At 33.6% G+C, this 14,133-nt stretch overlaps 1 protein-coding gene across 2 annotated transcripts in view; it reads right to left on the minus strand.

Annotated features, from left to right (window-relative positions):
• Nucleotides 1-14,133, minus strand: part of LOC149068720 (ubiquitin carboxyl-terminal hydrolase MINDY-2-like) — a 41,729-nt gene that overhangs the window by 19,082 nt on the left and 8,514 nt on the right. For both annotated transcript variants that reach the window (XM_089251374.1, XM_089251373.1), the window contains exons 3-6: nt 11,101-11,207; nt 7,837-8,027; nt 5,959-6,101; nt 3,556-3,740 (exon numbers count right to left, since the gene is read on the minus strand). In XM_089251374.1, the coding sequence (XP_089107500.1) occupies nt 3,556-3,740; nt 5,959-6,101; nt 7,837-8,027; nt 11,101-11,207 (626 nt within the window). The remainder of the gene's footprint in view (nt 1-3,555; nt 3,741-5,958; nt 6,102-7,836; nt 8,028-11,100; nt 11,208-14,133) is intronic.

The following is a 14,133-nucleotide window of genomic DNA, read 5'->3' on the forward strand; positions in this document are numbered from 1 at the left end:
TTGAGAAGTCTGGCAACAGTGCTATGACAATGCCAAATTATCACAAAGGGAAATGAAAAGATTTCACGAGAACAGGGTAGAATACTCTCAAAGCTTTTCTCGTCCGTATGTAAGCGCCACCAGAGAACTTAGAAAAAACAGAAGTTTGTCGAGATATCTTCTTTATAGGTTGCTCTTTGTTTTTAGTGTGTTTCATCGAAATCACTGCTTGTGAATACATGTAATATAGCTGTTCTGTAAAATAAATCTGTTAAAAGTGAAATTACTTCATGCTTTGCCATCTCGAGTGCTTATGAGGAGCATTATCCGGAACAATAAAAATCTTCAATATCTAAACTTCATTCATAGTTGAAAAATAGATGGCAGCACTGTAACAAGCATTACACATAAACTTTACCTTAGGTTCACAACACGTACACACATATTTCCACAGGTACTGCATCTGTGATTTAGCAGTAGCACTATGATCCTAGACATTGTATATTGAAGGACCAGACACACAACCCGCTCTCCATCTCAGAGAGATATTGAAGCATTCCCAAAGAATGATTATATTTGGAAATTTATTAATTTATGTGAAAATAATGATATTTCATACAATTACACCAGATTCATATTTACAATAAAGAATCTGGAATAAAAATTGTGATCATAACATCATCCACAGTTAATCAGTCTGTAATTGCAACATTGTCCTTATGTAGATAATTGCACAATAATCTTGTCTTGTATATGATCTTACACAACACTAGTAGACTTGTAACTCAGGTTCCTAAATTTGGGAACTCCAAAATAAAATGCATGATAGTGATGCCTTCATAACTATCCATTAATCTCAGTTCACAAAAGATGGTGTCACTATACTTAAAACTGATACAATAGATTTTCCACAATCAAACCAGAATTATTACTTTTTTTTTCTGCCTTTCTCTACAAGATTCCAATACTTAGAAATGAAGACACACACGTGTGCACTATCAGCAACCTCACTTACATATTTTTGCAACACAGATGGCGCCTCTATACCAAAGAGCAATTGTTTCTGAATCAAAACAGATGCATTTAATGCATTTTCAGTACTTTGATTTTTTGGAAGGTACTTCTTAATGGGGGTAAATACAGCCCTGCGTTTCCTCCCCCCAAAAAAAGAAAAGTGAATGGAGGAGTGAAATAAACCCACTGATAAACAGATTTTTCTTCTGAAACACTATTTTTTTCGAAAAGAAAAAGTTACTGAAAACAAGGATAAAAGAAATTTTGAAATGTATAAGAAAACTTGATGACAAATGACAAAAATAAGGATGTCTGGTAACACTACTCTTAGCTACAATGAAATGATTTCTTGAAATTATTTTATGCATAATAACCAACGATTATAAATAATGCACGTTGGTAGATAAATCAGTTTTTAACAAAGAAAAAAAATTGAGTTAGAGAAAATCTATTTTAATCCATAATAAAAAATTAATAAATTTAAGTATAATTAAAAAGTAGTAGTCATACAGAGAGTTATAGAACCTTTACAATTCAAGCTGGTCAAATGTTCAAACAGCTTGGATACTGCAAACTTTTCTGTCTGAAATACACTATGTAAACATGCAAACACTCCGACAAGTAAGTAAAGAGACCAAGGTTAAAAAAAATTGACAAAAAGACAAAGGTAGTACCTGGTTTTTTTTATTCAGAATATAGTCCTTGTGTATCCACATAGCGAGATCAAACTAAGACTGGAAAGACCACAGCATATCTTATAGTATTGTCTGAAGATGAATGCGACGGCTGCTTGGGCGTCTTCTTTCAAGAGATACTTTTCAATAGTAACTTAAGTTTAGGGAACAGAAATAATCGCAACGGGACAAAGGTAGGGAGTAGGGTGGATGACTGAGACATACGCATTTGTTCAGCCAAAATTTTCTGCAACGCTATTGCACGATTCATACACATCATCATGAAAATAAAACCTGAAATGCTGGGTTCTTGCATCAGACACTGAAAAATCTTCTTCCACAAATACTTTAGAATGTTTAGATAAAATTTTAATGGCAGACCCTCAAACTATTCCATGATCAACTACTTCTTAACCATACATGCATCTCATGCAAGTTCCTCTGCAGAATTTCTAACAAGAATTGGTACATGTCAGAATGCATGTTCTGAGTGTGTGTATGTGGCCCTAAGCCCCTAACGTAAATTTATGTTGTCAGAGTTGTGCTTGTTCCATGTAATTGCTGGTTCTGCCATCTGTATTCCTTATCTTGAATTGAAGATAGTAAATGCTTGAATTTTCATATTGAAAACCCATGGCTTATGATGCCAGAAAAGACAAATTTTGATAATGAATTATTTTTATTTTGGTGAGGATAGTGATTTCCATTCAGCTATTTGGTTATGGAACTTTTTAATCGTGCATACCACTTTAATATTTGTTCATAAGATACATAATTTTTCCCATAAATATGCTTCATCAACTCCACTGTCTCACCAGTAGAGATAAAACAACGTGTAGTTCAGTTGTACATTTAAAATAGAATTTAATGATGAATTCAAAAATTTTGTCTCACTCACATGCAGTGATGGATTATTGAAATTTTGTGGGTCGGGCAGTTGGTCAGAAGATACAACCAATGCCCCCCCCCCCCCCCCACAGAAACAGGACAGGAAATTTTGAAAAATACCCTCAAAACCTAGGATTTTATAAAGCTGTTTTGAGACTTAAAATCGATATAACAGATATAAAAATGAACTTCAGTTTAGACAAATCACTTTAAATTTCTTGAGATGCATAGCTTTTAAAACTCTGATCCCATCTCCATTTACATAACCGTTAACACGAAAATCATAAATTCTATGTCTTTCATCAATGTAGAACTGCTAAGCAAATGAAAAGATTAAAAAAAAAAATAGTATAGTAATTTTGATGTTTTATCTCTTGGGAAGGGGGGCCCCAATCTATCAGTGGTCCCCCAGTGCTTATATATAACATTCTCTAACCATATGAAATGTTTTTCCACATAACTGATGGTATTTCCTTGGCATATTTACAGATGGTATTGCCAGATAATAGAGGAAGCTTGGCAGAGTGTATATGACAAGGTGCTTCATCAAATTGATGGCAGAGGATTCTATTTACCAGCTTTTAGTTTGACAGTAATAAAGTCAGTCTCCTCATTTAATTGTAATCATTGTACAGAGAGTAATGGTAAAAAAGAAAAATGCTTTAATTCAGGGGTGTCCAACCCACTGTCCATACACAGCAGACAATCTGATAACAATGAGACCCAACAAGCACTTTCAAACTTCTATTGTTACTAGGAATGTAAGTTTCCACCTCCTATCACGTTTATTCAGAACAAAAATGATCATTTCTTTTATTCAAAACTATTGAAAAAATACTAGTACTGAAAGAAAGTATGTAAAAAAAATGGTTTATATTCTTAATGAAAATGCAATAAGAAAAAGATGAAAACGTGTATGAGAGCAAGAATATAAATTTATTAACACTAACTAAAAGTCAGCAGAAAATACATTTCTTTTTTTTTTCGTATTAGAACTTACTCTTGATCAATCTGCTGTTCAGCAGGAATGTGAGGTACTATCGCCCCTTCAGTCAAAACCTTTGGTGGCACCAAAAAAAACTTGGAGTCAAAAAACTGGCTGTCACCTTCAATGTTATTCAATGATTCCCAAACAACATTTTCATTCAAAAAGCCCTGATCAGTCACAAGTTGGTACAACAAGTCCTGTAGAATCGGTTAAAAAATGAGAAAATAAAATTATTCATGAAATGATAAAATAGCATATTTTCATTAGTAAAATTTCAGACTCGAATAGAACTTTCATTGATAGATCCCAATAAAAAAAAGCCTTACTGCAGGTCTTGACAAATAAAAAAAAATTTGGGCAACAGCAAAATTTCTGAGCAACTGAATGTGTTCCCTCAAGAAAAGCCACATGTGTAATGTTTTTTTTTACTTTTCCGGGACATTTACATCATAAAATCAAAAATACTTGTATCATTGCTTGGCTGCAATTCAGCAATTGAATATCAAAAAGTTTAGCTACAATACTGATTTTCTCATTACCATGGTCCTGGGAACTTGGGATTGTGAAGATCTGCCGTAATGTATATGTTATGTTAAATATAATAAATCCAGCCATTTTGCATAATCACCAATCATCTAGGCAGGTTTGATTAAATACAGCATCTTATTGGCACTGGAATCTAGAAGGCTCGGGCCACATGATCCCCTCTCCCTCCTGAAGTAACTTTCTGAGGTCAATAAGTCCCTTGATAATTCATGAATATTAATGTAATCCCAACCTGTGTACGTCCTTGTGGGCCATATATATGGACATCTAACAACACCAGATCTCCTCCATTTTCCTCATATCAGAGCTTCTATGGCACCTACGACGAACCATTCTTTCACATACAAGTTCCGCAAGCTCTACTATGCACTATGCAAATGAAGCCAGGTCCAGACCCACTAAGCTGAAATACTCAAAAGATTGTTTTAGCCCACTGCGTAGGGTGATTTTGATGGAAAACAAGTGTTTTGGACATCGAGTAAAGTGTAAACCCAGCTTTACAGATTGCCTTTAGCCTACAGACTAAACAGATCGGCTCAGAGTTTGTCTTCTCTCGAACTCTCTCACATGCGTTGACTTCATCATTGTGGTAGAGATAAATGAGAGTTTAAAAATAATTAAAACAATTAAAACACCTCAAGAAACTCAAAGACCCGATTTTTTTACAGATTTCCGTAGTACTGAGTGTAGCTCCATAGTTTATTGCGCCAATCTATAGCAGTTGGCAACTCTATATGTATACAGTAGGACTGGCCTCACACAACATCTAAGGAGTCTCATATTTAGTTTCACGTTTAGGTTCCTCCCTAAGAATTCCTTACATTTTAAAAAGGACTCTTTAGCAAGATGAATTTTACTTATTTCCATAGTGCTTCTTCCATTATTTGTTTAAAAAAATTATACATAATGATAAAATGATAGGGAATATCAGGGTACAATCATGAAATTAGTTAAATTACAGTTCATAATATTGAAGTAAAATATGTAAAATAGAAGTTCATCATATTGGAGGTACTATTTGAAAAAATTCATCAAAAGAATTATTGTTGGGATGTTTGGAAAAATTCGTTAAATCAGAGTTCATTATGCCCAGTTCAGATTCTGGCTCACAAGTAAATCTTAACTCATCTAATGATAAATCTTATCGCAGCAATGGGCCAGATACATCATGTTTACCAATATGAAATGACAGTTATGCATGATGACTGACAAATGTGATGAATTTAGTCCAATTTATCATGTTTCCCAACAACCCTTGGGTATTATACATAACCGTTGGTAAAAATGATAAATTTATCAAACTTACCAAAATGGTCAGAAATTGCCCATAGTAACCAGTTATTATGTATAATATATAACTAGATTTATCATATCTACCATGACATATATATACAATATACACCAATGTACTTAATTTAAGTCCTCATTTACTTATATTCATGACCTGCGAGGTGGGGGCGGCGAGCTGACAGGGCTCCAGTTTCCGGCCAAGTCTTTTCTTCTTTAACTACAAATTTTTTTATAGACATTTGTCAAATACCTTAGACTAGGAGCTTAGCTTTAAAATGTGAAGACTATGCTTACATTCAGAGACAAGTACATCTAAATCTTTTAAATACAATATTTCTTAAGAGTCAATTTCCAAGACACCCAAATTTTATGTAAATTTAATGTGAATTTCTTTTTTCTACTGTTTCATTTGAAAAACTGAGCTTGAAACATCAAAAATAAAATTTTTCAGACAATAGATAGATGAGTTACTGAAATTAGATAGCCTTAACCCTGCTGACAATATATCACATCTACGTATAAATAGATTCTTTCCACTGAATTTTCATTAAGAATAATAATAAAAGCAAATAAACTTACATCATGTTTTATCAAAGAAATAAAGTGATTATTTCTGAACAGTACACACAATTCTGCATCACGTAAAGAGGAAGTCAGCTTGCAAAGGCCATGATATGTCAACTGCGATGCTGTTTGATCCAAAAATGCTTCAGCCACCATCGCTAAAGAGGGGAAAGGAGCAAAAATCAGGGTATTTCAGTGTTATCACACATTTCCCATTTTGAATTTTAATATAGCAGTAGAACCCAGATTAACCCTTTCAAGCAGTTTTCCAAAATTTCACTGATCTACAGTGAATCTTAGTATAACTGACAGTGAAAATAACCAAACCCTTTGCAAAATCCACATTTTTTTTTTCAAGACTTCCTCCCTTGATTTTGTGCAGGTGATAGTGCTTTCCACCTGAACTTGAGAACAGCAAGCAGAGAATGATAAGTACTTTGTTTTTTCTACTACCCATACTTGTTGACATATATGAAAGGGATGAAATCCCTACTTGAGCCAAGTATTTTTGCTGTAAAAAAACCCATCAGGGGGAAAAAGTTTAACTCCCCACCCAAAGAAAATCCTGCATATACATGTGTATTCCTATACTATCCCGGAGTGGGGGGGGGGGAAACAGAACATTTTAAACACTGTCTCTCTCCATCTGTTATCAAAATGTAAAGAAAAGCTGACTCTGCTCACTGACATTTGGTTGGAGGGGGTTCATATTCTTAGGAGAAGAAAAGTTAAATTATCTGGGCTCATCATTGCTGAAATAAGGATTTTAAGGAGATATATCCCATAATAACCAAAATACAAAGCACTAAATCAAGCAAGATCTCTTATAAATGTGGCCAAGAAGATTAATGAATAGTAGGTACAAAAAGTCACATCATATATTGATAGAGTCTGTTAATATAGAATATCCTTGAAATTGTAAAAACTCAAGTTTGCTAATCACATATAAAATTTGCCTGGCTGAAGCTCTTCTCCATACATATTCAGTTCCTTCACATCCCATGCTGCTTATTAAATTTGTCAAGCTAACCTTGGCTTGAAATGAATGAATTTTCAAACCCGCTTTTCAATTAAAAGTAAAAATCCCTCATTACAGTAAAATCCCTCTCAATAGCAACCCGTCTTCTTGACTGCCGAAAAATAATTTCCCTTGTATGATAAAATTATGCATTTCAAACCCCTGATTAACAGTCACTCTTTTATGAACAAATTATTTTTTTGTCCCACTAGTGTGTGTAACAGGGAAAGGGTTAATTTTCTTTTTTTTACAGCGAACTGAAACTCCATGGGCATATATGTTGCTATTTAAACCAAACAAAAACTGCATCAAGTTTATTGAATCAGGCCTTTCTTAGCATGCACTTTTTGAGATAGCATGAAACTATTAACTTCTGTTATATTCTAATTTCCAGGCTATAACTCATTTCGCAAACCAAACACAATCAATGCTCAAATTTACAAACCTCCAGTATACAAACTAATGTTTTGGTCTCAAGTCTTAAACATACTACTGCTCAAAGCATCTTTCCCCCTATTTACAAATTACTTTTGTACGTGTACAGGTTCGCAAAAACGAGCACCGACTGTATACCACTGTGATACCCTTGATTATTTTCCAATTATCAAGTTTTTGAATGCTATTTCTTTTACTATTGACAACACAGTTCTATTTTTCACTGGAACATGCAGTGCCGCAATAATGTGAAATGGATATATCCAGTTAATATAGCTTCTACTGTAGATGAAACTAAAATCCAGAACACAAGAAATTTTGGTTTGAATATTAATGTAAACATATACTTTATAACACAATGGAAAAAATTAAAAAATTAAACCACAAAGTGATAACACATTTTGGAGTTATTATATATATATAAACAATAAATTTCTCACCTTCTGCAACATTATCTTCATTTTGAGAAGATCTGAAATTTATGATCTTCTCAACGAGTTGATTGTAGCTGCATTTTCCAACAGCGTGAACTGCATCTGGAATTTGAGGATCAACTAACCAGCCATGATAAAGTGGAATGCCAAGCAGGTCAAATATCACACATTCGGGAGTATATTCAAAATCTTGAATACTAGAAAGTGAAATTGAAAATAATTTGAGACAGTTTTCACATTCATCCATTTATTACAATAATAAGTGTTGTGTGTTTGATGCATGTGGGTCATTCTCAGAAAAACTGTTCCTGGAAAAACAGTTTCCGAGACTTCATAATTTTATTTACAAAATTTCAGAGCACTCTGGTAGTAATTTTAATTTTTTTCTAATTCTTCATTTAATACTGTCTTGAATTGTTTTAGATGGTATCTAATAATTATCTTTTTAAATCATTGTTTGTAGCAAAATCTAGTTGTCCCAGCTTGAAAAAAATGTCAAACAAGAGAATTGGTACTAATCTGGAATTTTTTTTCAAGAAACTTGAAATTACGTTTTATATACGTGCCATAGATAAATGAAACTTACCATAAAATTTTTTGTTTGAGTCCTAAAATGTTTCCCATGTTAAAATACCCACTCTGTTACAGTCATTTAGAAAATACATTTTTGTACCAGGTTAAATCTGATAACACGTTTGAGCTGAGTCAAAAAGGTTCATTTCTAATACTTGATCAACTTTTTTGGATTTGACTTTTGGAAAATGACTTAAGATTCATATTGTGTCTTTAGTATCAGATTTTCCACCGTGAAATGTGTCCACTGTTACATCATTATCATAAATAATTAAAAATAATAATAATCTATATCAACATCAGGTGATAGTACATGGAGATATGCTTCGAAGTATAATAAAAGTTTTCATCAATCATTTAAATTTATAATGAAAAAATAATAATCCAGGCTAATTTGCCCACTCTGTTACATCTAAAACTCAAGGAACACAACAGAATGGAAACTATGATTTAAAGTAAAGTTTACTTAGTTAAGAGGTGTTGAAGTTTTAAGTTAAATTTAATTAAGTTATTTATTCAATTCAAATTACCACATACATTCTCCATCATGTTATTTTTTTAAGTTAAATATGAAAGTTAAGTTGTACAGATAGTTAAAATCAGTGCCAGGCACAGATCCAGGGGGAAGTGTTATAAGGGGCATTTCAGTAGGAGTAAAAGTCATTATATGAAAATACATTCTATAATTTTATGGGACAGAACCATTATTCTCCTACATTATTTGAGTTTCCCGGCTCTGCCCCCCCCCCTCCAGTCCACTCTACTTCACTAATGTGAGAGGCATAAACACGAGATTTATAACATAAAATAACTATTCAATTTCAACAAAAAATTTTGAAGGAAAAGAAAAATCATCCTGATGATATAACATATACAGCTGAGCAAGTCCAGTATATATCCACTTTGACCAGATTTTAAACATTCTACCAGAACCAAAATTCAAACTATGGGAGGTGGACGGGTGGAGTTGGAAGTTTTTTAAAGGTTACAGAGGAGTCTCTGGATCACCTATTACATTTTTTACATAATTTTTGAGAAAATAAAAGTGTATTTGCATAGCCTATTTAGAATATTTGAGATATCTTTCTCTCAGTTGAGCATTTTCTGTGCACTCTGTAACAATGATGTCCACTCTGTTACGGGAAGTATTTTTGCAGTTCAATGGCAAAAAAATTAAAGAACACTTCAAACTAAGTGAATTATAAATTACCAACCCATTGTCTGTCAGAAATAGAAACTTTTGGTTTTAAGTAGCTAAATATATGTAAAAAATACGCATTTTTATAAAATCATGAAAAGCTATCAAAACGACAGAAAAAAGTAAAAAAAAATTTTTAAACTGCCTTTTTTCAGAATATGTGTAAGAAATAAGCTCATTTCATTAAGAGAAAAACAGCAGAAATAATATTTATTTTTTTAGAGCGAAATTTGTTTTTGAAACAGTGGACAAAATCCATGACTTTCAGTCATAAAACCCAAAAAATATATTACATAATAAAAGTGAAAAATATTAATAAAATATTAAACCTCAAGTCATTGGCTATAATTTGAGATGAATTTTATTTTTAAAATTCAACTTTGAATTTTTCATTTCAAAAATGTGTAATGTACACTTTTTTTTAAATGGCCCATGTCCACCAAACTAGAATTCGGTTTCAATGACCTTTGTCTAAGGTCACAGGTTACTTTTAAATACCTCAAGGCCAATCACAACTGCAACTTTAGGAATAGTCTTCAAACGTTTTCATACCAGACCTACTTTCTTTACCAACTGAACACAACTCTGATCTATTTATTACCATGGGCAATTTGCTACTGAATGAATTATGACGGAAGTTTGTGTGTGGGTACTTGACAGGCTGAATGTGTATCAAGTGTTATGTGGAATTTTTAGTTCTGCCATCTATATTTCAAATTGTGAGTGAAGTGTGGTGGTACTGCTGTAGGCCTGTTGCTCTCTGTGGTGAAAGTTTTTGAGAAGATCAACTTGCATTTGCTCCTCAAAATCAGAAACCACAGAAAACGAACTACAGTCAATCCTCACTATACTGTCTGTGAGGGTCGAACCCAGGTCCTCAAGCTGTGAATCTGTCACTATGATCGCACCACCACATAACAGCTAATGTCTATACTGCAATGGATGCATATGCCAGAGATAAACAGTTCAAACTCAGCATTTCAGGACTCTTGCTGTAAACAATGACCTTCACTACTGTGCTGCCTACAGGAATTCAATCTGGTTCCTCAAAATGTGAGTCCATCACAATGTCCACAAAACTCGCACAGCAGTGATACAACACATAATGAGCATAAATTTTATGAAATTTTTTTATAAGAAATCACATGAGAGGTGCTTACTCATAAAAAAATTGGGGTTGTCTAGATATAATGGAACTTTTACTGGAATATCTCCTTTTTTGTTAATTACTTCACACAATGAAAATTCTTTCCCAATAACTCTTTTAAATACAATGAAAAATTGACTTCATTGAACTTGGTAATTCATATACTTAACCGAAAACAAAGCTAGAGGGGAGGGATTGAAAAACAAAATAATTTTAAAAAGCAAAGATTAAATTTTGCAAAACAAAAAAGTAACATACCAGATAATGATGCAACATAGTGGGCTGTTGTTAATTGCCCAAGTTAAAAAAAAATATTAATTGAATGACAGAGATGCAAAATGAAATTACTCACCCCGTAAACTTCACGTTGACATCCAGACCGGTTTGCAGTTTTGGCATAACATTCATTGCATCACATACATTCTGTTCGTAATTCAGTCTCGTCTCCTCTGGTATGTTCTGAAAACAGCATTAAGAATATTTCAATTGAATTGCAAAAACATCTTGTGCGCTATATGTAACCTTTGTTTGCAAATCAGAGACTGCCAGAACAAAAGATACTAAATCAGAATGTTCAGAAATATTTACATAACACTCCTTCACATATAAATGTTAAAAAAATTAGAATTTTTTAATCATATCTTTCGATAAAAGGTGGAGACACCATAAGATGCAATATTTCAAAGGATTAATATTGTTGTAATAAAGTTGTCAGTCAGTAATAACAGTTGTCATAGGCAGTCCTCCAAGTTGAATGAATTAAATAATCTGAAATAATTTATAGACACCAGAAAAGTACTGAAGAATATGCATCCCTCCCTTCACATGCTTTTTGCTGTGACATTTTCAATTAACTTTTTTAAAACTGTATCACAAAATCTCTGGAATTTGTGATAGAGTTTCATTCCAATGATTTTAAACCTGAAAATCAGCAAGCAAATTGAAGATATCTCATATTTTAAAATGAGGAAATCTGTTGAATTTAAGGATACAGAAGTGACACAGTTTAAGCATTCAAATAACTTGTTATCGCTCACTAATACACAGTATTTGGGAATGGGAAAAAAGCTTAGATCAATGTTTCTCAACCTGGGGGACACATGCCCCTCCATTGTGGTACTGAGATATTCTAAGGCGGCCACATGAAAAAAATCAATGGAAGGGGAACCACGACATGCAATGAAGGGGACATAGATAGGTGGAAAAAAAAAAGTCGAAGGTGAAGTATGGGATCCCAGAACATGACGTAGCTGAGGGCCAGTACCGTCTTAACACACAGGTCCGCATGGGCTGGAGGCCTCGAGTTGGGTGGGGGACTTCAGGATAACGAGAACTGGTTCAAATTTTTACCATTAAGCATCTGAATTGGTAGGTAGGCACATTCAGCCAGTTAGGGACCACAGAAAAATCATTTTACCTAGGGGACCATGGCGCTCTAAAGACAGCTCTGTCCAAGGCCCTTGATTTTAAGAGGGCTCTTGATTTCGAGACAGCCCTATATACACACCTCAAGCCAAGAGGAACTCGCTGGATTCTAGCCCAGGGGTCCAGAGATCAAACTTATTTAAAGCGAATAGAATTTCATATACATTATGTATGGCATAGCGCAAGGAAATAAAGCTCCTCTAAAAGCCACAGAAGTCCTCTACCAAACAAACAGCTAGACACGATAGACAAGCTAACCTACGCAGGCATTGCTTCCAAATAGGAATACCAATGGCCAGAAGAGATTGTTTTTTTCATGGGTACAGCAGATGCTGACCACAAGAATCTGAAACAGTCTACCATCAGAACTGGTATGCACCACCTACATAATATTTGCTTCTGCTATTGAAGATTTCAACCTGGCTTCGTTTGTGAAGTGCTTTCCCTACTGATTATTTTTATTTATTACAGTGAAATCTGTCTAAGATGGACACTACATGAAACGGGAACCTGTCTAAAATGAAATCAAAATATACTGTTCAATGATTGGTGTTTTCATTTTCACTATTATAGAATGGAATATTATATCAGTCTATTGACATTCCATTTTGTACAAAAGTTTCACTGTATTACATTTCCAGTGTAAGTGCATTTCATACCTTCGGGGGTTGTTGTGAAAAATTCTATTTATTTTATTTGCAAGTGTTTACTCAAAAACTTGATTTAATAAGTGGAGGGGATTTTGCTCCTGGATGAGGGTATGGGGCCTCAGATAAGACAGGGGCCATGAGAAGGAAATATAGTTTGCAGGGGGGGGGGGATGATCATGATTAAAAAAGTTAAGAAACAGTGGCGTAGATGATGAAAGTCAGGAACTCTAGCAAACAGCTTAAACAAAACAAATGACTGATTTTTAAAACGCCTAAACAACAACGTCACGATTTTAATCACATAAAATCAACAAAGACTAGAACAGTCACATTCGCTAGGGTATTTAGGATTCTCTGCTTTGCTGCAAAAGGTTTTAAGGGGCTGAAGATGCTTTCATAAGCCACATTTAGACTATTTCCGGGCTTGATAAATCCCTTACCAGAATACCATGGGTGATTAGAAAATCTGTATTGGCACCTAAAATTTTCTGTCCATATTGCAGTCTGGGAATGACACAAAATTTTTAAATTTCATTAACCTTTTACCGGCCGAATTCAGATTCCAAGTGATTTTCATTATTTTTTTTGTTAATTTATCCTTCTGATTTTTTAGTTAAGAGATATCAATCGAGGAATTCAAGAAAAAAAATTTCCCTATGCGTTTCCTTGAATGTTCTCAATTGGGAACATTGGCCGGATCTGACTAAACATAATTTTCGCAGTGAAGCCATCTCACAGGATGATGTAAAATTTGTCATCATTTAATAAATTTATTTTAAAAATTAAAGAATATACATATAGAATTTTAAAAATGATGGAAATAAATTTCTTTCGAATACACTCAAAAGACATGTATATCTGGATTATAATAAAGAGCTTATGATGAGCTGAAATGCTGGTCTAAAATTCACAAAAGAATACATACATACGGGTTTAGGTTTTTGTATGGATCCCTTGGTAAGTTAAAAGATATTATTTAAAAATATAAAGAGAGAGAAAATATTATTTACAACTCTGGTACCTAAAGGAACAGGCTCCGATGACTGCTTACTAGCATATACTTCCATTTTATATGGGAAACCACATTGTTTGAGCAAATCATCCAAATTTTAAATCCAAAGCGAATCGGTTTTCCCCATATAAACATCTTACTTGAATGATGAGCTTAATACGGTACTATTGATTCATCGATGCTTAATTTATCATGGAACAACCCAAACTGAATGTGTGTGAATTTTTTATTTAATTCATCATAGATAGCCAACTTATCACCGGGTTGTAAGAAAGAGTTATTCATCAAATGGAAGTTA

The sequence above is a fragment of the Pholcus phalangioides genome, unplaced genomic scaffold (genome assembly GCF_987345545.1).
Source record: "Pholcus phalangioides strain wild (caught in Gottingen) unplaced genomic scaffold, Ppha-v1.0 ptg000024l_1, whole genome shotgun sequence".
Lineage (NCBI taxonomy): Eukaryota > Metazoa > Arthropoda > Arachnida > Araneae > Pholcidae > Pholcus > Pholcus phalangioides.